Source organism: Solanum lycopersicum, chromosome 4 (genome assembly GCF_036512215.1).
Source record: "Solanum lycopersicum chromosome 4, SLM_r2.1".
NCBI lineage: Eukaryota > Viridiplantae > Streptophyta > Magnoliopsida > Solanales > Solanaceae > Solanum > Solanum lycopersicum.
The window spans coordinates 62,289,600-62,314,061 of record NC_090803.1 but is presented as its reverse complement, the minus strand read 5'-3'; the positions used below and the strand labels follow the sequence as shown (position 1 = coordinate 62,314,061).

The 24,462-nt window shown below is 29.6% G+C and overlaps 2 protein-coding genes across 2 annotated transcripts; both read right to left on the bottom strand.

Annotated features, from left to right (window-relative positions):
* Positions 1–1,122: 1,122 nt before the first annotated feature.
* Positions 1,123–5,229, bottom strand: LOC101244369 (alcohol dehydrogenase-like 1). Its single transcript, XM_069296465.1, has 10 exons — positions 5,001–5,229; positions 4,771–4,910; positions 4,634–4,680; positions 3,658–3,983; positions 3,491–3,573; positions 3,315–3,390; positions 3,137–3,201; positions 2,256–2,351; positions 1,702–1,866; positions 1,123–1,400 (listed from the first exon to the last, which is right to left on the bottom strand). The coding sequence occupies exons 1-10, from the start codon at positions 5,038–5,040 to the stop codon at positions 1,284–1,286; spliced, it is 1,155 nt and encodes a 384-aa protein (XP_069152566.1). The 5' UTR covers positions 5,041–5,229; the 3' UTR covers positions 1,123–1,283.
* A 542-nt stretch (positions 5,230–5,771) lies between these two features.
* LOC101244075 (alcohol dehydrogenase-like 1) lies at positions 5,772–15,348 on the bottom strand. The gene is given in 11 exon segments (XM_004238484.5): positions 5,772–6,088; positions 11,852–12,013; positions 12,444–12,539; positions 12,634–12,698; positions 12,809–12,884; positions 13,658–13,740; positions 13,936–14,261; positions 14,903–14,949; positions 15,031–15,047; positions 15,050–15,169; positions 15,282–15,348. Coding segments are annotated over 11 exon segments (1,161 nt in total). The 5' UTR covers positions 15,334–15,348; the 3' UTR covers positions 5,772–5,971.
* Between the last annotated feature and the right edge of the window lie 9,114 nt (positions 15,349–24,462).

Below are 24,462 nucleotides of genomic sequence, written 5' to 3'. Positions count from 1 at the left end.
TTTTCTCTCTCACCCTAGTAATTTATGAATTGCCGAGGAAAAATAACAAAAATTTTACCTTTAAATTCTCCTATTATCATTATTTTTTATTTGTTTTATAAATTTTTTAAAATTCTTCATTTTCATGCATCAGATTAATGTATCAGCGCATTAAATTAATATATCTCGCGCATCATATTAGTGTATCATATATAAAATATACATTATATTAATATTATGTATAAAATATATGTATCTTATTTAACAATTAATGTATCTCGTGCATCAGATTAATGTATCAGCGCTTATATTATAATATTATTTTAAAGAATTTCTGTAATTATAAATTTATAAGGGACAAATGGTAATTTTACCTCGAAAGTATGTGATTTCTGTCATTTGCTTTTTTTTTAAAATCACGAATTATTACAAAAATAATTATGAAAAAATAAATTATTGCAACCGTTGAACAGTAATCTATTGATATTGTTACTGTAAAAGTGAATAATATATGAGAAAATATTATTCAATATTCTAGTCTAATGTTGTCTAAAAAGGTTATTTTTCAAATACTATATTTAAACAACTTTTTAAAATAAAAAATATTGTCCTTGGGTGGATCAATTAGTTTGGAGGGTGATTATATACACGAATGACTCGGGATTGATCCCCCCTTAATGCCTCCTGGTTTACATCCCTCTGAGTTGAGCTTATCACATAAGACTTTCCTAGTGCGGTTTACATCCCTTTTAGTTTGCAGGCTATTACACAGTGATGATTTACGTATATATCCTTGTTAGTTTGTAGGCCACTATACGGTGGGGGTTTACCCGGTGCGCATAAGGTGTTTTGCCTCAATACCTTCTGAGTTGAGCCTATTGCATTACCTCCTGCGCACAAAGTGCTCTGATTCAATACCTTCTGAGTTGAGCCTATCGCATAGAGCTTGCCTAGTGCATTCTGCCTTAATGCTTTCTGAGTTGAGCTTGTCACATAGCACTTGCCTAGTGCGGTTTACATCCCTTTTAATTTGCAGGCCGTGCACACAAAGTGCTCACCTAAAGGACAGAGGTTGCAGTAGGTGTGGGTTAAACTGGGTTCCTGCGTCAATTGTGTTCAAAAAAGGAAATTCACCCAATGACATAAGAAATTGCAAGTATTGAACCTTCATAAATCGGAAAATGCATTTTTGTACAAAAATGCAGTAATTGTACGGTAGAATATCCCATGAATACATTATTAATTTTCCCTTGCAGTATATGAAGAGTTTTATTTTTATATATATAAAAACAGGATGATATATATCATTTGTCCATCCAAATTATACAACGCAGTGATTTCCTTGCTTCAAGTAAGTCAAATGCTTTGTTAATATCCTCAAAGTTCACTTCATGCGTGATGAATCCATCCAAGTTCAATTCCTGCCCAACATATCGAAAACAAAACCATCACATGTCATAATGTATATCTAGTATGGAATTAAATATTACCTTATACTACTAATATTTTTCAATTTTCCATGTAAATTTTATTAATTAGAATATTTCAGCAAATATCTTTTTTAAGAAAATAAGTTTCTTAGAAATCAAGAAAATTATTTCATGGTAAAGTATAAAAACAAGTTTCATAAGTGATATCCAATATTGATTGAGATATCACATATATATATATATATGATAGTTTTTTGATAATAAAAGAAGTGCCATAATTAAGGAAACTTACATTATTCAAATATTGATTAGCAAATATGGGAATGTCAACTTTAGCTTTGACACCTCCAAACATGGATCCTGTGATGGTTTTTCCAGCCAACACCAGCTCAAGAGGGCTAATGCTTAATGGTGCACCATGCATCTCAATCCCAAGTAATATAGTTTTTCCAGTATCCTACAATATTTTAAACATACATATTTCAGTTAAATGCTTGAAGTACGGTCTATTCTAACCTGAATACATAATAAAGTGTTTATATTAGACACTTTTCACTTATAATTTGAAAAAGCTTGTTTATGTTCTCAAGTATTTATTATAGGTAAGTAAATCACATAATATTTTATGTAGTTAAGAAGGATTTCAACTTTATTATCCTTATTTATGTCATATAATCTCTCTTCATTTGATATTTACCTTATCTATGTATCGTCTTCTCTTAATTGATGAATAATGAGAAAAAGAATGATGACTTTTGCTTAAACTTCTAAAATGATAAATCATTTGAGATAATTATATTTAAAAAACACAATAAATAATTTGAAGCGACGCCAAGAAAATTGAACCTTGCGAGAACTGGTAAAAGCATCTTGCATTAAGGGGGTCAATCCAATACACTCAAAGCAATAGTCAGCTCCATTATCAGTCAGCTCTTTTATTACCTGTCACAATTAAATCAATTAATTATTGAATAGTACAAATTAATTAATTACTTATAGAATAAATAAATAAATAAATAAATAAATAAAGGAAAAATTACGCTGCTAAGCAAAGTTATACTATTTAATTACTCATCATAGCTATAATTTTCTACAATTATCACTCGCGATTAACATTATACATTAATTACGTGGCCTGACTTCGAATTTGTATAATTAGTCATGTTTGTATATGTATAATTCGCTAGGATATACAATTTTTTAACTTATATACATATACAATTCACCCCTCTCCCACTCTCTTCTCTCTCTCGCTCGCGTCTCTTCCCCCTCTCTCAATCTCGCTCGCCTCTCTCCTTGCTCTCCCAATCTCACTTGCCATTTATACAAATGTATATGTATAATATACAATTATATACATATATAATTCACCTCTCTTCCACTCTCTGCCCCTCTCGCTCGACTCTCTCCCCCGTCTCTCGATATCGCTCACCTCTCTCCTCTATCTCCCAGTCTCGGTCGCCTCTCTCCTCCCTCTCCCAATCTCTCTTGCTATATATACAAATACATATGTATAATATACAATTATCTGACCAATATACATATACAATTCACAGTCACTCAGACTCTTTTCCCCCCTCTCTCCCACAGTCTCGCTCGCCTTTCTCCTCCATATAACATGTAGGTACAAATTGTAATTATCATACTATAGTTATGAAGAGTAATTAATTATTTTTAAATGACTATATATGAAAGTTCTCTATAAATAAATACATAACTAAACAAACCTGGCTAGTAGATTTCTCACCACAAGTTGTAGGGTTAATAAAATCTGTTAGTCCAAACTTCTTCCCTGGTCATTATTTGAAATCCATTTTTCAGTAACAATTAATAGCATTTCTTTTATTTTAGTCTTTTATAGGTGGGATCTATGAAGTATATATTATTAAGCAAGTAAATACGTACCAATTTCAAACTTTTCAGGATTTAAATCAACACCTATAATTTTTGAAGCTCCACGTAACCTTGCTCCTTCGGCAACCTGTTACACATTATAACAAATGTGTGTTAGTCGAGTTGAAGTGTTTGATTGAAACTTTGAATGGCTCGAGATGTGTATTAAAGTTTTCTGCTATAGTTACCGCTAGTCCCACAGCTCCAAGACCAAATATTGCCACAGTTGAACCTTGTTCAACTTGTGCAACCTTCCATGCCGCTCCCAGTCCTGCAATTAACAAATTATGAAGGATAATTTTTATTTATGAAATCGCAGTTTTTTTCAATTTAAAATAAACGGAGTGAAACGAACCTGTAGAAACCCCACAAGAAAGTAAAGAAGCCTTATCAATGGGAAAATCATGGGTCATCTTCACTACATGTGTTACATCGACAACAGTATACTCAGTAAAGCTGGAAACCCATAATGTATGGTACAAATTTTCTCCATTTTTATCTTTGAATCTGCTGCTTCCATCCTTTGGCATCCCACAACGATATTCAACTGAAAATTTAGAGCAACCATTCCCTTTTTGAGACTTGCAATCTCTGCATTCTCCACAGTTCCTTTTAAATACTGGCACCACTATGTCCCCTGTTTTCACTTCCTCTACATTTTCCCCTACACTTTCCACCACCCTAAACCATAGAAGAAAAAATAAATAAATTAATTTCATATGGCACGTTCCTCTCTTGGGTGGGGTTAATTAGTTTTCATAGCCTATCTTTTCTATTCGCTTTTCTACCGGATTACTTTTAGACTTGGGGTAAAATTTTTGTTAAATTAAGTCTTAGGCTTAATTCAAGGATTGTTCAAACTTTATAAGGAGTTCATCCACCTTATAAATCATCGATGTGAGACTTTTGTCATTCTTTAACATTTCATTCACGTCCAGTGCTTATCATTTGGTGCGTAAACAATTTTGATTTTGGTTCTCCAATATCAGGTGAGACAAGTCATGCTACGATACCCTGTTAAATTAATTCTTAGGTCTAACTCACACCCCAAAAATTAGTTCAAATGGAGAAGGATTGCCCAAACTTTATAAATAGTCCGCATCAGAGGTTTACAACGAGCCAATGCATATATGTTCAAATTTATAATTCATTCACTTACTAATAGAGATTGTTAGACTTGTTTTGAGTGGATTTACGTTGATTAAATCATATATTTTTAATAACAATATTTTACTATAGTAACAAAAATATCAAAACAAATGACACGATTTGACAAGTTTGACTATAATTGAAAGTTTGGAGTCATTTGTTAGATAGAGAAAATAAATTACCCAGCTGCTTCATGACCAAGAATTCTGGGGAAAGCAGAAGATGGTCCCTGAGGAAATTAATTAACAAGAAATTATGAAGAACATAGAGATTAATTAGTGTAATTAAAAATAATTTGCTTTTTTAAAAGTTGACTTACAGTTGATAATTTCCAGAAACTAAGATCAGACTGACAGAGGGATGTGCATAGAATCTTAATCCTAACCTCCCAAGAACTGGGAGGAGCAACCTCAATTTCTTCAATGATCAAAGGTTCCCCTGCTTTTCTGCATACTGCAGCTGTTTAATTAAAGAAACATACAGTTAGACTATATTAATTACGTACCAAATTGGATGTAATTAAGAAATTAATGTTGAGAAAGAGAAAACCTTTGCATTTTATGGGTTTTCCTGCAAAATTTGAGCCCATGACTTTATTGTGATATTCTCTAATCTAACATCTTCAATAAATAAGACAACTGGTAAAATATTTTAAATTAGTTGTCTTATTCCATTTCTCAAAAGTCACTTAATTTTTAAAATTAAAATTGAACTAATTAAATAATTAAAATTTATATAGAAAATGAAATGAGGTTTGATAGTGGGAATTTTATTTTTTTATAAAAAAAAAAAAAAAGATGGAATCTCGGTAGAATATATAGAAAATTCAACAGCTGCGTGTGAGGCAACTTTAAATTAGGGAAGGATCATGTGATTGGCCTGATAAAATAAAGTGCACCTAATATGTTAAGTGAATTTCATGTTTTTAAAAGAGAGAAAAAGTACTATAACTCATCGTATATAAAATAATTTATCTCATTATTATTATTATATATTATAATATAAATAGTGAGATGAATAGTAATTCAAGACTAAATAATATTCTTAATTATGCACGTGATAATATATTCATTCATATTTAAATTATTATTGTTTGTTATATCTAATGATCTCAAGTATATTATTGTTAAGGATCATAATAAATGAGTTGATTGAATATTTGAACTTCATCTTATTAGTGATACTTCAATTCAGGCCTTACAGTTCCCTCTTTCATTTTCCCTTCATCTATCCTAATTTATTTATATATATTTTTAGAAAAAGAAAAGTATACATTGTTGTTGAACTTAGTAAATATATTTGAAAAAGGTAAAAACCATCCAAACAAGCATAAGTCTCATTCATAGAACTAGAATATAATTAAAGGTACTATTTTTGAGATTCAAATCTCATAAATAAAACGAGATAAATACAAAAATATTTAACTCCTTTTTAGTAAATTAAATAATAGCGATTTGTAGAACATCGATTTAAAAAAAAATCCCAAAGCACAAATAGATAGAAAGCTTAAATTAACAGGATTATTTGCCCATCCAAATGATACAACGCAACGTTTTGCCAGCTTCAAGTAAGTCAAATGCTTTGTTAATATCTTCAAAGATAACTTCGTGTGTTATGAATCCATCCAAGTTCAACTCCTACCCAATATTGCAAACACAAAGCATCAACTACTTATAAATTAATTTGGCATGGGAATAATAATAATAATAATAATAATAATAATAATAATAATAATACTTCTGGTCCCTCGTTAGTAAATTCTAAATTTGATCCTTCTGATACACGACGACTACAAAACCATCGTAACATATATAACACATTTGAAACTTAATCCATGAAACAATTGGTAATTAATTAAAATAAACTTATGTGAATCAGTGGTGTTAAATTCAGAATAATTGCTCAATCTAAAACTCCATTGATGAGCACCTTGAGAAGAAGAGGAAGAAGAAGAATCTTTATTTCAATACAATGAGAAAAATGCTTGCTAACAGAATGCAATGGAACAGTGATATATATACACTGTTCATCTCTAACCGACTTAACCACTTTGCCTAAAATTCCTTAACTACCCTTAACTAACTTTACATTATCAAGTAATCCCTATTTCATTACTCCCCCTCAAGCTGGTGGGTGTAAATACATTCAGCACACCAAGCTTGCTTACTAAACATTCATGTTGTAATCTAGGCAGTCCCTTAGTTAGAATATCTGCAAGTTGTTCCTTAGAACCCACATGTTCTGTCTTCATAACACCTTCTTGAATTTTTTGTCTTATAAAATGGCAATCGATTTCAATATGTTTTGTTCTTTCATGGAACACTGGGTTGGCTGCTATTTGCAATGCTGCTTTACTGTCACTATACACCATAGCTGGTTGTTCCATCTCCTTTCCCAGTTCCTTTAATAAAGCAATTATCCATACTAGTTCTGAAACTGCATTTGCCATACTTCTATATTCAGCCTCTGCTGAGCTTCTAGAAACTACATTTTGCTTCTTTGATTTCCATGATAACAATGTCTCACCATGTTTAACTATGAATCCTGATACTGATCTTCTTGTATTTGGACATGATGCCCAGTCTGCATCACAATACACACTTAGTTTGTTTGAGCTTTTGCTACTCAATAAAATTCCAAGTCCTGGTTCTCTTTTAATGTATCTCATCACTCTCAAAGCTGCTTCCCAATGTGACTTCTTTGGATTTTGTAAGAATTGGCTGAGTGTTTGAACTGAATAAGCAATATCCAGCCTTGTCATTGTCAAATATAACATCTTTCCCACCAACCTTTGATACAATTCTCTATCTTCAAAAGGTTCATCATTTTGCTCTCCTGTGACACAATCTAATTCTTGAGTTGTCAGTTTCACATTGGCTTCAAGAGGAGTCCAAGCTGGTTTAGCTCCTCCTAATCCTAAATCTGAAATGATCTCCAAAGCATACTTTCTCTGATTCATCAATATGCCTTTTGCTGATCTGCTGAATTCCATTCCAAGAAAAAAATTTAATTCACCAAGATCCTTGATCTTGAATGCCTTGTGCAAAACAACTTTTGTATGTTCTATGAGACTCAGACTGCTTCATGTTACTAACATATCATCAACATACACTAGGATCACCACTATGTCTGAACTTGTCCTTTTAATGAATAATGAATGATCTAAACTGCTTTGAATAAAACCAGATTCTAACAATGCTTCACTTAGCTTCAAGTTCCACTGTCTACTTGCTTGTTTAAGTCCATAGAGGGATTTGACAAGTCTGCATACAAGTCCAGACTCCCGCTGACTGTCAAAACCCTCTGGCAATTGCATGTATACTTCATCATGAAGATCACCTTGCAAGAAGGCATTATAAACATCCAACTGATGGACGGACCAATTGCATTGTGCAGCCAAAGAAAGAACAGTTCGAACAGTAGCTATTTTAACCACTGGAGAAAAAGTTTCATGAAAATCAAGCCCCTCCTTTTGAGTATATCCTTTTGCAACCAATCTAGCTTTAAACCTCTCAACATCACCATTAGTCTTTAGCTTGACTTTATATATCCACTTACATCCAATAGGAATTTTACCCTTGGGAAGAGGTACCAAATCCCAAGTGTGATTATCATGGAGAGCCTGCAGTTCAGCTTGCATGGCTTCCAACCATCTATTGTCAAGAATAGCCTCCTTGTAAGAGGTCGGCTCAACAACTGCAGAAAAAGCCTGTAAATATGTTTGATAAGTTGGAGATAGATGATCATAGGAAATAGATGCAGCAAGAGGATATAAAGCATTTCCAGCAGAATGATTGGAGACATAGTCTGTCAGCCAAAGTGGTTGTTTGGAGAGTCTAGAAGACTTTCTGAGAGGTTGAGAAACAGAAGGAACTGAAACTGGAGCATTAGTATCTATAGGAGATGGAGCAGGAGTAATATGAAGTAAGCTTGGAGAAGAATTAGGAGGTAAATCAGGAGAGTGGATTGAAACATCAGTAAAATATTCATCATGTAATGATGCTGCAGGATAATGGGAAAATATATGAGAAGAAGGATCAGATATTTGTGGAAATTGTTGGAATGGGAATTGGTCCTCATGAAACACCACATCTCTATTAATGAAAAACCTCTATTGTTGCATATCATAACAAATATAACCCTTGGTAACATTGGAGTAACCCATAAACACTGCCTTGATTGCTCTTGGGGCAAATTTATCAGCTCGAGGTAGTACACTAGCAAAACAAAGACAACCAAAGGCTCGTAAATGAGTAATGCAAGGCTGTTTCCCAAAAAACAATTCATAAGGTGACTTTCCTTCCAGATTAGTTGAAGGCAATCTGTTGATTATATAAGCTGCAGTAAGGATACAATGACCCCAAAATTGAATAGGAATATGTCCTTGAAACCTCAATGCTCGAGCAACCTCAAGAATGTGCCTGTGCTTCCTCTCAGCAACCCCATTTTGTTGAGGTGTGTGAGCACATATCTTGTAATGAATAATCCCCAACTCTTTAAACAGATCTTGCAGAGCATTATTAATAAACTCCCCTCCATTATCTGTCCTCACACCTTTAATAGATGTATGGAATTGAGTATCAACCATTTTAAAGAAATGTCTAAGAGTCTGCAATACATCACTCTTGAACTTCAATAGAAATACCCATACAATTCTGGAGAAATCATCAACAATAGTAAGGAAAAACTTATTTCCATCAAAGGTTGGAGTATTATAGGGACCCCATCCATCCAAATGCAGCAAAGTAAACCTCTCAGTAGATCTATTACTACTATTATTAAAAGGAAGTCTAGTATGTTTTGCAAGATGACATACTTCACAATCACTCAAAACTGTTTTACAATCATCAAATGTATATCCTCGCAAATTCTTTATAGATCCTATAGAAGCATGTGCAAGTCTTTTATGCCACAACATTATGTTTTCCTTGTCATCATGCGCAGCAAAGCTTTTAATAGTGTCATGAACTCCAGAGTTAGAAAAACCTTGTTGTTGAACCAGAAAATAAAGGCCATCCTTCTCTTTACCAATCCCCTTCAGTTTCCCAGTTGTAAGATCGTGGAATAAACAGAATCCAGGATAGAATGACACAAAACAGTTGAGTTCTTTTGTAACCTTTGATATAGACATAAGATTATAATGAAACTCTGGCACAAACAAAACATCATGTAACTCTTCTGCTTCTGTGATTTTGCAAGCTCCAGTATGAGTTACCAAAGTCACACCTCCATTTGGTAAATGTACTTTGCTATTCTGATTTGTCTTAATAGTATGCACATTATGTAATAAATCCAGATTAGAGATCATGTGATTTGTTGCTCCACTATCTATGATCCATTTCAAACCTGTAGTTGTAGACATAAGATTTTGGACCATACCTGCCATGTTAGCAGTAGAAACATTTCCATCTAGCATCTTCATGATATGTCCATGCTGATCTGTAGTCAATTGAGGTGCTCTTTGCAGATTTTCATTAACTGAAGAATCCATGCTCTTACCTCTAGCACTAGCACCTTCAGTTTGAACATTGTAGGCATTATTAGTATTTTCAGTTCCCTTCTTTTTGAATTTCCAATCAGGTGGATATCCATGAAGTCTGAAACAATTACTCTCCACATGACCTTGCATATTGCAGTAATCACACTTCAGATCCCAATTTTTCTTCCCCTTATTATAGTATGTAGGCTGTGATGTAGAATCCTTGTTGTAATTTTGTGGAACTGTTCCCCTGTTGTATTTATGAAATGACCCCTTCCCTGCCATGAGAGCTGCCACATCTATTCCTTCACCATTTAAAGATGAAGATGCCATAGACCTCTGACTCTCTCGTTCAACAAGCATGGCATATGCCTTGTTTATGTTAGGAGTGGATTCAATCATTAAGATCTGACTGCGCGATTGATCATAGTTCTCATTTAAACCCATTAAGAACTGCATTAGTTTTTGTCTTTCCAAATGCATAGAAAATTCCTTTGAATTAGAGCATTGACAAGAAGGTGGTATAATGCTTGCAAACTCATCCCATAAATTCCTTAGCTTAGAAAAATATGTAGAAATACAATCGTTACCTTGTACAGTCATAGCTATAGCTTTATGCAGTTGATAAATTCGAGATGCATTTACCTTGTCAAAACGATCCCTGAGATCCTCCCAAACTGCTCTTGCACTAGTTGCATAGACAATGCCTGTGTGTAGTTCCTAGTTACAGAACTCATAATCCATCCTTGAACAACTGCATTACATCGATCCCATTGATGCCCTAACTCAGCCCCGAAATCCTCCTTTTTCCAGCTGCCATCAACAATTCCTAGCTTGTTTTTCCCAAGCAATTGAATTTTCATAGCCCTGCTCCATACAGAGTAATTATCGGATCCTGTTAGCTGCATTGGAATGATAGAAACACCAGTGGTGTCGGAAGGGTGCAAAAACAGTGCGTGATTATGATCGAACTTTGTCGTCGCCATTGATGAAGCTAGACGAAGCTTGAGTTCATACAATCAACTTCAATAAACCTCACAATTGTAGGTGTAAGGCTCTGATACCATGTTAAATTCAGAATAATTGCTCAATCTAAAACTCCATTGATGAGCACCTTGAGAAGAAGAGGAAGAAGAAGAATCTTTATTTCAATACAATGAGAAAAATGCTTGCTAACAGAATGCAATGGAACAGTGATATATATACACTGTTCATCTCTAACCGACTTAACCACTTTGCCTAAAATTCCTTAACTACCCTTAACTAACTTTACATTATCAAGTAATCCCTATTTCATTATGGCTGAGCCACACGTGAACTCCCTTCGACGGAAAATTATATTGTTTTTATATGGTTAAAATAATTTTTTAGGTATAAATAGTAGATGTCGAACCCCCTACGATCAGTGTCATAGCCACGTAATGTCAATGGTGTCCAATTGGACTCCATTAGTCGGAAAAAAATTAACACATATACAAGTAAAATGATATACGAAATGATTAAATAACTTATTTTGGACACCCTTAACATAACAAGTTGTTATTTCTGGACACCCTTTAAGAAATTTCTGACTCCGCCACTGCCTTCGGCTATTTCGTATATCTATTTTTTTAGATTTTAAACCCTCTTATCGAAAATTCTGATTCCACCTCTGAATTGTGAATACTCACAAACGGCAAGCAGATAAAATGCACATTCAATTAATTCAAAAAGGTAAAATATTCTTAATCGATTAAATGTCATGAGAAAAATTAAATAATAATCGAGTGACTAAAAGTGCCACGATCCTTTTGGAATTATATATGTGGTAGCTAGGTTCGTTAAACCTTTTTAGTATATAATATTCACAACAATAAATTAAATCTAGAATTATTGAATTGAAAAGGTGTAATAAAATAACAAGAAGTACAAGGAAACTTACATTATTTAAATATTGATTAGCAAAAATGGGAATGTCAAGTTTAGCTTTGACACCACCAAACATGGATCCTGTAATAGTTTTTCCGGCCGCCAATTCATAAGGGTTAATACTTAACGGTGTGCCGTGCATCTCTATTCCAAGTATTACAGTCTTTCCAATACCCTACCATTATAAATCAACATCAATGTTTCGATTCTTTCGTTCATCTTAATAAAAAGTATGTTCATTTATTTATATTTTATAAAATCAGATTTTAGATTTAATTCACATTCAAAAGGAAGGAGCATTGCTCAAGTCTTACAAGGAATCCATCCATCTATCATTCTTTAACATATTTGTATAACATTGTAACTTGAAATAAGCCTGACGAAAAGAAACATGACTAGTGGAAATTTATATATATCATGAATCAACTGTTTCAAATCAGGACGTTTAGAATTAGAGTTATGATTTTTAAAATTTATGAGTTTTGAGTTTTAATGTATATTTACTGAACTATAAATTAATAATCTATAAATATTTAATAGATTTTTAAGGCAAATATAAAATAAAATCAATTAAGCCCTTAAAAATAAGAAGGGATCAAGTAAACCTTTCGAGAACTTGTAAAAGCCTCTTGCATTAAGGAGGCCAATCCAATACATTCAAAGCAATAGTCAGCTCCACCATCACTCATCTCTTTTATTATCTGTTATCACTAAACTTAATTAATAATTTAATAACACAAATTAATTGGTAATTATTGTTTTATCTAGCACAAATTAAACAATGAAAAAACAAACCTGGCTAGTCGATTTCTCACCACATGTTGTAGGGTTAATAAAATCTGTTAGTCCAAACTTCTTCCCTAGACATTTAAATACATTTTCAAAAACAATTAATATCCTCTTCTTTTATTTTAGTTTTTGTATAAGTAAAATGAAGAATGTTTTTAAAAGCTTAAGTAATAATACGTACCAATTTCAAATTTTTCTGGATTTAAATCAACACCTATTATTTTTGAAGCTCCACGTAACTTAGCTCCTTGTACGACCTATTAAATTGTTTATTACGTACAAAACAATAATTTACTAAACTTTAAAATGTTATAATAAGCTAAGGTGAACAAATTACTCGGGTGTTTAGTTTTTTTTTTCTTTTGGTGGATATAACACAAATCAAACAAATAAATGAAGATTCAGTCACAATCAAGATAAAATGTATCATGTATGTAACGGATAGTCAATTCAATTAAAATGAGTCATGCCTGATTTATGATTTACAAAATTTTATCCTTACGGATCCCAGTTATGATTACTTCTTGACTCAAATTTTACTTATAATATACTTAAAAACAAACAATGCACCCAAAATAACCATTAGCTACTCGTTGTTAATATGTCGTTGTATCGTCCGTAGCTATTGGCGGACCTAGAGTCTGAGGCGGTTCATCGGCGAAAAATTACGTTGTATATTTAAGGTATTATTAAGAATATTTACGTTTATGTATTGATTTTAAACCTCCTGAATATAAGATTAGAGGTTGATTTAGTGCTTGAAGTGTTCAAACCTCAAATCTTAAACATCACTTTTTTTTTCCAAACCCCCTAGCTAAATGTAAATCCTGAGTCCGCCACTGCCGTCACTAGCTAACATATTTTTTTATCATTAATTGCAAACTTATTTTTAAATAGAATTAGTATATTATTTAGATATAAAAATTATCTATCGTTAATTTTTTTTTCCTAGTGAAATAAAATTCACGTAGAAAAAGCATAACTATTTTTTGAACTTTATTGTGAAGACTCAAGATATAAATGGAGTTACCGCTAGTCCCACGGCTCCTAGTCCAAATACAGCTACAATAGAACCTTCTTCAATATCTGCAACTCTCCATGCAGCTCCCAATCCTACAAAAATAAAAAAAATAAATTGATTAATACATTTGATTTATAATAATGCGTTTAAAAAGTGTGGCTTAAACTACTAAAAAAGATTTAAATATAACATAACTTTTTATTGATCAAAAGGCCACACGTGTAAATGTGTTTGTATTAAAAAAAAAGATATATTTGTTTAGAAGCAAATATGGATAGAAATTAAACCTGTAGAAACCCCACAAGAAAGTAAAGAAGCCTTATCAATTGGAAAATGAGGATTCATCTTCACCACATGTGTTACATCAACAACAGTATACTCAGTGAAGCTGGAAACCCATAATGTATGGTACAATTTTTCTCCATTTTTGTCCTTGAACCTACTGCTTCCATCTCTAGGCATTCCACACAGAAAATCCTCAGGGAATTTTGAACAGATATTTCCCTTTGGACACTTGCAATCTCTACATTCTCCACAGTTTCTTTGAAATACTGGTATTACTATGTCACCTTCTTTCACTTCCTCTACATTTTCTCCTACACTCTCCACCACACTATACCAACAAAAAAAAAAACTCATATTAGTGAATTTATACCATTAGAATGTGTTTAGCGGTGTTTTATTAATAATAAAACATAAAACAAGCATAGGAATAGACCTTATCTTATTTTCCTGCAAATTTTTATACTAATTTCCAAAAAAATTCTCATGTAAGTCACGCTTTTCTGATAACATATTTTTTCTTTAAAGACTTCGATTTATCAACCATAGCCACATAATTTGGTATTGAATGGACTTATTTGCTAATATTTGTCGAGGCCCATTCATAATATATAATTACTTATTTCTACTCATTGAATATTTTATCTGTAAAAAATAATTAACGATATACTCAAATTGCTCCCACAAACACCAAAAATAATATATGCTTTTTTTTCCAGCCACCGTACTATAATAATACTCCTTTTATGAGTCAGTTTTTGAAATTGAATTAAAATTCATCGACGTAACGTATGTTATGACTTAAAGCCTTAAATAATATATAAAAATGAGAGGAGCAGTGTGTGTGTATATATATACATATATATATATATATATATATATATATATATATATATATATAAATGAAAATTCGATTAAAAAAGAAAGCAAAATTAGTATTTTTTTAATAAAGAAATTAAGCTAATTAATTACCCAGCTGCTTCATGACCGAGAATTCTGGGGAACGCTGAAACTGGTCCCTGAGGAAATTAATTACTACAATTTAGCAGTAAATTATGAAGATTAATTAGTCTAATTTAAAGTATTAAAGATAAACTTACGTCTGATAATTTCCAAAGGTAACATCACTATGACATAAGGAAGTACAAAGAATCTTAATCCGAACTTCCCAAGAAGTAGGAGGAGCAACCTCAATTTCTTCAATAATCAGATGTTCCCCTGCTTTTCTGCACACTGCAGCTGTTTAATCCAACAACAAACCATTCGGATAACATTCAAGCGTGATTCACATGTAATTAATACGACGAAAAAAAAAAACATACAAGAAATTAATGTTAGAAAAAGAGCAAACCTTTGCATCTAATGGGCTTTCCTGCTGTCGCTGATGCAGAATTCGACGCCATAATTGAGAGTAGTTTAATTTTCGTGTTCTAACTGAACTTCTTTATTAAGAGTATAATATATTATTATTAAATAAGTTGTCTGTTGCCACTACTTTGTTTATAAAAAAGTCAAAAAGAGAATAATGTTTTAAAAATTTGAGGAATGATTATTAGTTTCGTTTTTAAATTATTAAAAATATTTATTTATTTAATTAATTAAATTTAGATATACTTAGAAGTTCAATCCATCATATGAAGTAGTAGTAAATGGTCTCGAACTTTTATAGAAGCATGAACCTTTTAATAAGATTTTTAATAATAAATAAATTTAAGGCCTAAGTCATCGATAGCCCCTTAAAGTTATCCGCATAATTCATTTAGACACCTCAACTGAGACTCTTACCTATTAGACACTTTAATATTAATAAATATTTATCTATTGAACATAAAATAACAACTATCTTTACAAATATTGTGCGTGTAATGCACACTCTTTATCTTGACATAAAGTACGAATAGAACTACGACACGTGGCACATGGGCCCATTAATTTAATTTTAAAAAATAAAGAATATTTTCCTTCCTTTAATAATATATAAAAAATTAAATTAATTAAAAAAATCTTTCCCCTCACCCTCTCCCTCACCCCCACCTAACCCCATCCCTTCTAACTTACTGCCCTTTTTTCTTCATCTTATTCTCTTCTTCTTCTCTTCTTCTTCTCTCTTGTTCCATAATCACCATTCCTCTTCATAACAAAAAAAAATGCCTAACCCCATCTCATTTCGAATTCATCCACCAAATGTTTTTCTTTTTCATTTTCTTCATTATATGTTATTCCTTTGACGACTATTCCGATTTTATAAATATAATCGACCTTGATAAATTATTTTAAAATCGACAACAAAGAGAAATTAAAATTATATCAAATATTTTATAGCATTTCTAATAAGTTTATGAATGGTGATAGTTGCTCAATTGGAGTTATTGAAAATAAAAAAGTACAGATATTGGTCAATTTTTAACTCCAAATGTTTCAGTTTTTCTTCTTCTTGAAAATGCAGCAGACGTTTTGTTTACAAAAAATGAAAAAAAAAATCATAACAAAAGCAGAGAAATTTGAGTTTTTAAAATGGTGGGTTGAAGGAAGATGAGTGTGGGTTTTTTTTGTTTTTTTTTTTTTTTATGATTTAAAAGATTTATGCTTAATTAAATTAATTTTTTTATATATATTTAGTCAATGCATGCCAAGTGTCAACAAAGTAGGTATAAATATTTAAAAAAAAATAAAAAAATGCATTCACGCGCTCAGCAGCAGTGAGATACACTTACTTTGCCACATCAGCGTTTTGTGTTTAATAGGCACATTTCTTGATAATTTAGGTGTTCAATAGGTATAAGTCCTAGTTCAGGTGTCCAAATGAATAATCGGGACAAGTTTGAGTGGCCGCATATGACTTTGGCCTAAAATTAATAATTTGTAAGTGTTTTCAAACCTTCTCCCACTCAAAAGTCAATGTCCGTACGGATATATTTCCTTAGTCTCAAATGATGTAACATGATTTTTAAAAATAACTATTTTAAACTATTTATCATTTAAAAAATTTATAAATTATTTTTCTATTCTAGCCCTTAATAGTAAAAGGATGCAAATCAAAATTGAATAAACATCTCAATTCGAAAGAGATGGCACAAATATGAAGTAGACATTAAATTATCAGAGATCATACCTTAGAATATAAATAAGATTAAAAAAGTAAATAGTGTGCTTCACTCTTTTCGTATTAGTGGGTTCGTTCACAAAGCCACTTTTTAAGTAAATAAAATAATGAATCTTTTTTAAAATTATTGTGTTCTAAATTCCTTTTACTTATCCTGAATTGGATATTGTATTTTTTTATTTTTTTTAAAAAAAAAAAGGTAGAGGAAGAGAAAATGAAGGAGGACGGAAAAGGGAAAAAATCCAACTTTTACAGATGAATTGATCTATTAACATTTTTCAAAATTGTCATTACTTATAAAAAAATATTTTTGAAAAAGATTTTTTTTGTAAACAAAAAAAAAAAAAAAAAAAAAAAAAAAAGTTGAATAGATACATTTTATTTTGATATTGTTTGTGTAATTTTTTTTATACAGTTAAAAGTTTTAAATTAAACAAACACATCTATTTTAAAACTTTTTTTTCTAAAAAGTTGTAGTCAAGTTCATAAATATATATAAAAGGATTTCTCGAAGAAATGTAAGTTAATTTGAGTTGTATATTGTATTTAACTATAATATTCTTATAGTTGATGGATAATTTAGGTCTTGGAAATTGATTTGTAAAATAAGTCATTAATGTTTGAAGATAAAACAGGGGAAACAATTACTAATATATATATATATATATATATATATATATATATATATATATATATATATATATATATATATATATATATATATATATATATATATATATATATATATATATTGAAAAGTGAAAATGGTATGTTATTATTTTCGTCATACTTTTGGGACATTGATACCTCTATCGTCTATTAATAAGAGCATATATACCCTTTATACTAACGGACATACTACAACAAAAATGATCATTAACGGCATTTAATTCTTAATTATCATTAAATATGTATTTTTAGCGGTAATTGTCACTCTTTGTATATGTCCCTCAAACCTCTAGCGACATTGGTTCTAATGGCACTTAACTAATGCCGGTAAAGACTGTAGCACTTTTTATAAGTGTTAATATTTTATGGCGATAAAAGTTGTTTTTTGTTGTAGTGATACAAGTATCATAATCTTATCCGTTGATTCGACATTTATCGACGAATGAGATTGTGTCACGTGTCGCTATTTAGTATTCCGTTAGAGTGAAGGGCATATATGCTCTAGTTTATGGATGACAGGGGCACCAATGTCTCAAAAGTATGACGAAGGATATGTGCATACCATTTAAGATAGTTCGGGAGTATATTTGTTCTTTTTTCTTTTTAAAATAATAGATAAGTACAATAAAACAAAAAAAAAACAAAATCTGATTAACAAATATTTATTTATAGAAATGTCCTCTATAATTATAGTGAAAAAGAAGTAGAAAGAATTTCGAGGTATAATTGAGTATTTAACTATGCTGGTATATGTATTAAATCCTGATATTACAATTACCTAAAAATTCATGATATTAGTAATACACACTAGAGTGAGTAACTATTACATAACATAAAAAAGTATATCAAATAAGATATTACTAATATATTCATTATTATTTTTTATTAAATACACCCTACCAATCGATCGCTTTACGAAATAAAGGACAAAGGGATGAACCAGATTCCAGACATCTACATTAAAAGCCCAGCAACGGAAGAAAACTAAGGTTACTTAGAGCCTGTTTGGCTCAGCTTAAAAGCTGGTCAAACTGACTTAAAAGCTGGTTTTTAACTTATTTAACTGTTTGGCAATAGTCAAAATAACTTATTTTAAGTTAAAAAAAAAACTTATTTTAAGCCAAAAGTTAAAAGCTGGGGTAGGGGTGTGCTTTTTTTTTTTTTAGGTTATAAGCTATTTTAAGTTGACCACATTTTTATCTTTTTGCCCTTAATATTTTTATACAATCTCCAAATTACCCATATAACCCTAACATCTCTTTTTTCCATTTTTCCCTTTTCACGTTTGGCATAACAACTTTAGCACTTTTATCCAAACGCATAACTGCTTATTTTAAAAATAAGTTTCAGCACTTTCAAAAGTACTTTTTTAAAACTACTTTTATTAAGTCCATCCAAACGGACCCTTACATTGTTAGGCTACTTTTGGGTATGGGCACCAATAGAAGCATCTGAAGCCCACTCTAATTTTCAATACAAACTTTATCACATTTTGTCTAACCATTGGATGGGGTGTATAAAATCTTAGGAAAAATTAGCTACATAGTCATAATATATATAATAATATATTTAGTTAAAATTATAACATTTTAAAATATTTATTTAAAACATTATAATGATATATTTTTAAAAATATTTTGTATTCACATTTTATTATTTTTGGAATTTCCTTTTATTTTGGACCAAACTCTAACCAATAACAAATTTAAAATAAAAAATAAATACATATTCTCTCCTCATTTTGCACTTTCTCCCTTTTAGATTATTCTCTAAAAAAAATTCCCACCTTTTAAGTTTCTAGATTTTCTTCATTTTTTAAACAAAAGTTATTCAAAATTTGATTCTTCAACAAAATTTATGCATTGATTCAAAGATTTTCTTGGTTGATAAATAATCATTTATATATATTAATTCATCAAATTTTGAATCTAATAAAGGTAATTTCGATTAGGTTTTTAATTTCTTTTGATATGTTTTCAATGTCATCGTTTATATTTTGCATTGTTCATATTACGAATTTTCCGTCATTATTTTCAATTTTTATGCAAGTTTGTTTACATTTTCAGTCAACTTTTTTGAAGATTTTTAATCCAAAAATGTTGGATCAAGAAAAGGGATCTAAGTTTCTTCATGATTCTAAGTACAAGATAGCAATGTCAGTGTAAAGAAGTATTAATAAATAATTAAAGAATTGGGTGCAGAAGAATTCGAAAAACATGACGATCGAAGACCAAGGTGAAGAGCAATTTCCTATTAGTTTGTTTTGTATGTAATTTATTTTAGAATTTTGTATTATTTCTCAATTGTATTTAAACTACGAAAAAGGGCCTAAAATACCCTCAAAGTATTGAAAATGGTACAAAATTACCCTCCATCCACCTATTGGCTCCAAAATACCCTTCTCACCCACCTATTGGGTCCAAAATACCCTTGTCATCCACCTTTTGGTTCAAAATTGACTACTTATTTAATGGTTTTTATATTTAAACTATTTAAATATTTTTTAAAATACGTGGTGCTCAACTATTCGTTATAATTTAACTTATTAGTATAATTTATAAATCAATCCATTACCCACCCATTACTAATTAAATTCCTCCTAATAAATCTGTCACATTATTAATGCAAGCTACTACCAATTGAGTGTTTTTAAAAATTATAGAAGTAAATTATCATATATTCAAGTGGCTAAATAAAAATTACCGATAAACTTAAAAGTCTGACTATGTTCATCTTAATTATTCTTACGTCTCTATTATGTGATGTTACTCCATAGGTAACTTTTTTTCAAAATAATATATTAAAGGTTTTAAAACAAATCATAAATATTTCAAAAATTATATTTTAAAAAAATGAATGAATTAATTTGGGATGTATTACTTCTTTACCTTTAATCATAAATTTCTAATTCAATCTTGAAAGAGAATCATATTGAAAGTCTCATCCTAAATAAGCGGCTCAACCTAAATTTAATTGGAGCTTAAATTCGGACTCAAATAATTTTGGATGTCATTTTTAGGAATCTATAATTTCATCGTGTTTTAGTAGTGTTTATGACGATTTTGATATTAAAATTGGATTATTAATTGAGTGAGGTTTAGTTAGTAATGAGTGGGTAGTGAGTTGGTTTATAAATTATATTAATAAATTAAAATTATAATCAATAGTTGAATGTCAAGTATTTTAAAAAATATTTAAAGAGTTTCATTTTAAAACAACTAAAAAGTGGTCAATTTTGAACCCAAAGGTGGATGACAAGGGTATTTTGTAGCCAATAGGTGGATGAAAAGGGCATTTTGGAGCCAATAGGTGGATGGAGGATAATTTTGTACCATTTTCAATACTTTAAGGGTATTTTAGGTCCTTTTCCGTTTAAACTATTATGTATGCTTTTAATATTTTTATTTATTCAAAATCTCATGTTGCATAGTCCATAAATCTGTATTTTTTTCTTAATTTGTATTGATCGTAAAGGTATACGAACTAGTTATGTATTTTATTTGTGAATTAATACCCAAAAAGATCACTCAACTTTGAAAAATTATTTTACAAAATTATTAAACTTTGTATCAATAAAATCACTCAAATTAATATTTCGTATCAATTAAATCATCCAACTAAATTTATAATTAAAACATTTTCTTACGTCATGTTCATTATTAATAAATAATAATAAGCAAATGTCTCAAAATTAACACTTCATTATAATTAATCTAAATGAATTTATTTATGCAAAGAATATCTATTATCTATGTAAATAACTACATGATTTTTAAGATATTATTTAGAAGGAAAAATTAGGAGTAGTTAAATTACTAAAAAATATTCAATCAATGTGCGGACTTTCTGTAATGATCTGCAACAGTAGTTAAACTACTGTAATTTGTTGGATGGATTTCTTGTAATAATAGTTTGTAACAGTAAGTTGAATTATGACTGATTTTACGTTTTGAAATGAAACGGGCAAGTGCTTAATTTGCTTTTTAAAAGTGAAATTAGCATGAGATAAAAAGATAATTTTGTCATGTTAAATTTATTTTAATAATAAATTTAGTTGGATAATTTTATTGATATAAAAATCTAAGTTGAGTGATTTTATTAATACAAAACAAAATTTAGTGACTTTATTAGATAATTTTTAAAAGTTCAATGACCTTTTGAAAAATTAACTCTTAATTTATAAGAAGAACAATTTCTATTAGTTTGTTTTTATAGTTTTTTTTTCTTCAGAAATATGTATCATTTCTCAATTCGTATTCAAAGTAGTATGCTATTAATATTTTTATTTGTTCAAAATCTCACGTTGCATAATTTATGAATTTTCTATTTGTTCCTATTTATATTAATTTCAAAGGTCTCATAATCTTTTGTAAGGAAAGTAATGAAGATTTTCACAACTTAATCTTATTTGAAATATCCCCTTAATTTTCTCTAATTTGTTATTTTTATATTATATTATGTTAAATTAAATAAAGAAAAAGATACATAAATCAACCCATAACAAACTAAATATTGTCATTTTTAATAAATATTGAAAGTATTGCTAAGGATCCTATTAAATGCTAAAATATTGTTGTTTTTGAAAAAATTCCTTAAAATCTAACTGAAAATCGAATAAAAACTTGATTAGTGATTTGATTTGAATTGGTTTGGTATTGGAAAAAAACCTGATTATATTTGGGTTGGTTTGGTTTTAACTAAAAATGACCAATCCGAGATCAAATCAACCCGACGTTATACATGTAATTTTAAAATTTTATTTTATGCATAAAAATATTTTCTTTGATGTAATTTTAAAATATTCCTTATACTATTTCATAGTTTTTATATTTTAATATATTATTTCAATTTTAAAACTTAGAATTCGGAATGGTCCAATACAGATTATAGTTCATAAATGTTGATAATCATAATAAAACTTAAATCAAAATCAAATTAATACTAACGCAAGAAGAAAATAAATTCAACACTAAGAATGACAATAATATTGAATATTTATTCTTTAGTTTTACATTGGTTTAGACAATTAAAATACATAATCTAATTTTAATTTTTCTTAAATATTTAGTAATGTAACTAATACTTACTAAACTTATTTTAGCATGATTTAGTAATTTTAAATTATGATCATTTTTCATTATGACTTTACAATATTTATTTTATATGACGATTTCATTATTATGAACATTGTTTTATTATTAGTACTCATCTCATATTTTTTTTATTTTTTTTATGAAACACCTTAGATAATTGTATTTTGGTTGTACTAAAGAAATATTTGGAGCACAAGTTAATTATATGTTTGTATGCAAACTTTAACGAAAAAAATCCAAAAATCTGAAAAAAAAAATCTAAGGTTTATTAGTTTGGGTTGATTTATAATTAAAAAATTCAACATAATGATTTGGTTTGGTATTTGAAAAATCCGAACCAACCCAAGGTTGGAAAAACCCAAAAAATCCAAATTTTTTTAGTTTGATTTGATTTTTAAATTTAAAATTTTTATACAAACAATTTTGTTTGATACTTGAATAACCCGAATCAATCCGATCGTGCCTAAAATTTTCAATGTTATCAACAATTGAATTTGCAATGTTGAGATCTAAGAAATTTCAAACTTATAAAAGAAATTGAAGTGTTAATCATTCATAATTTTTTATGACAAGATCATTAAAACAATTTCATTCCTTGAATACTAATAGAAACATATATTGGCTGATTGAGTATAATAAGTGTGGTTCAAGAATTTATAAAATTATAGTTATCGTCTTTTCTAGTGAGTATTTTTTTTATCAACACTTTGCTTTCTGCGTCTTTGATGCACTTCATTTGATTCAGATCTCGTACCTTTCTCTCTTGAGTCTTGACAGACATGTACAGCTTCTTTTCTATGCATTTATCATTAGTTTAACTTATAAATATTAAATACAAAGATAATTTAAAACCTTTTAACTAAAATAAAGAACAAATATATTTATGAAGAAAATTTAAATAAATACACTAAAAATGTAATAAATGAAAAAATAAATATTGCATTTTCTTCTTATAAAAATGAAAATATTATCTTAAGCACTTTCATATTGGTTAATTTCTTTGGGCTTTTTTCTTTATAATTTTCATTTCTCAATTGGTGGGGGTGGATATGAATTATATATACAAAAAGGAAAATAAGCTTATAAAGTTGCTTGCCACATCCTTGAGGAAACATTGGTGAATTCTTTATTAAAATTGACGGCACCTTTTTTTTTTTAATCTCAAAGCTAAAAGAGTTTTGAATATTTCTTTTACAACTTAGAGTCTTTCTTATGGCCCATCGACAATGACTTAGCAACACGTTTGAATTTTTTTTTTTATTCGTATTCGATATTCGTATTTAAATTTAATTGATTCGTATTGTATGTTTATATCTTATTTGCATAAAAACGCTTCTTAACGAAGATTTTCTGATACTCAAGCTCGAGTTCTAAACCTATAATTAAAAAAATAACAATCTTATTCATTACACCATATTCTTTGATGATTCATTAAATATCGTGATGCATAATTCCTTGAAATTAAACTTTTATCATTGTCTCATTTAAGGAAATGTTATCTTTTTTTTAACGTCACATAGATATTGTCCTTATATTTAAATTGTAGTGTAAGTTAGGAGTTGTTCAAAGAAAATCAATCAATCATACCAAAGTACAAAACTAACAAAGCAGTGTTAAAGCAGAAAAAAGACCTACTTATTATTTGATTTTATTCAATTTGGAGTTGA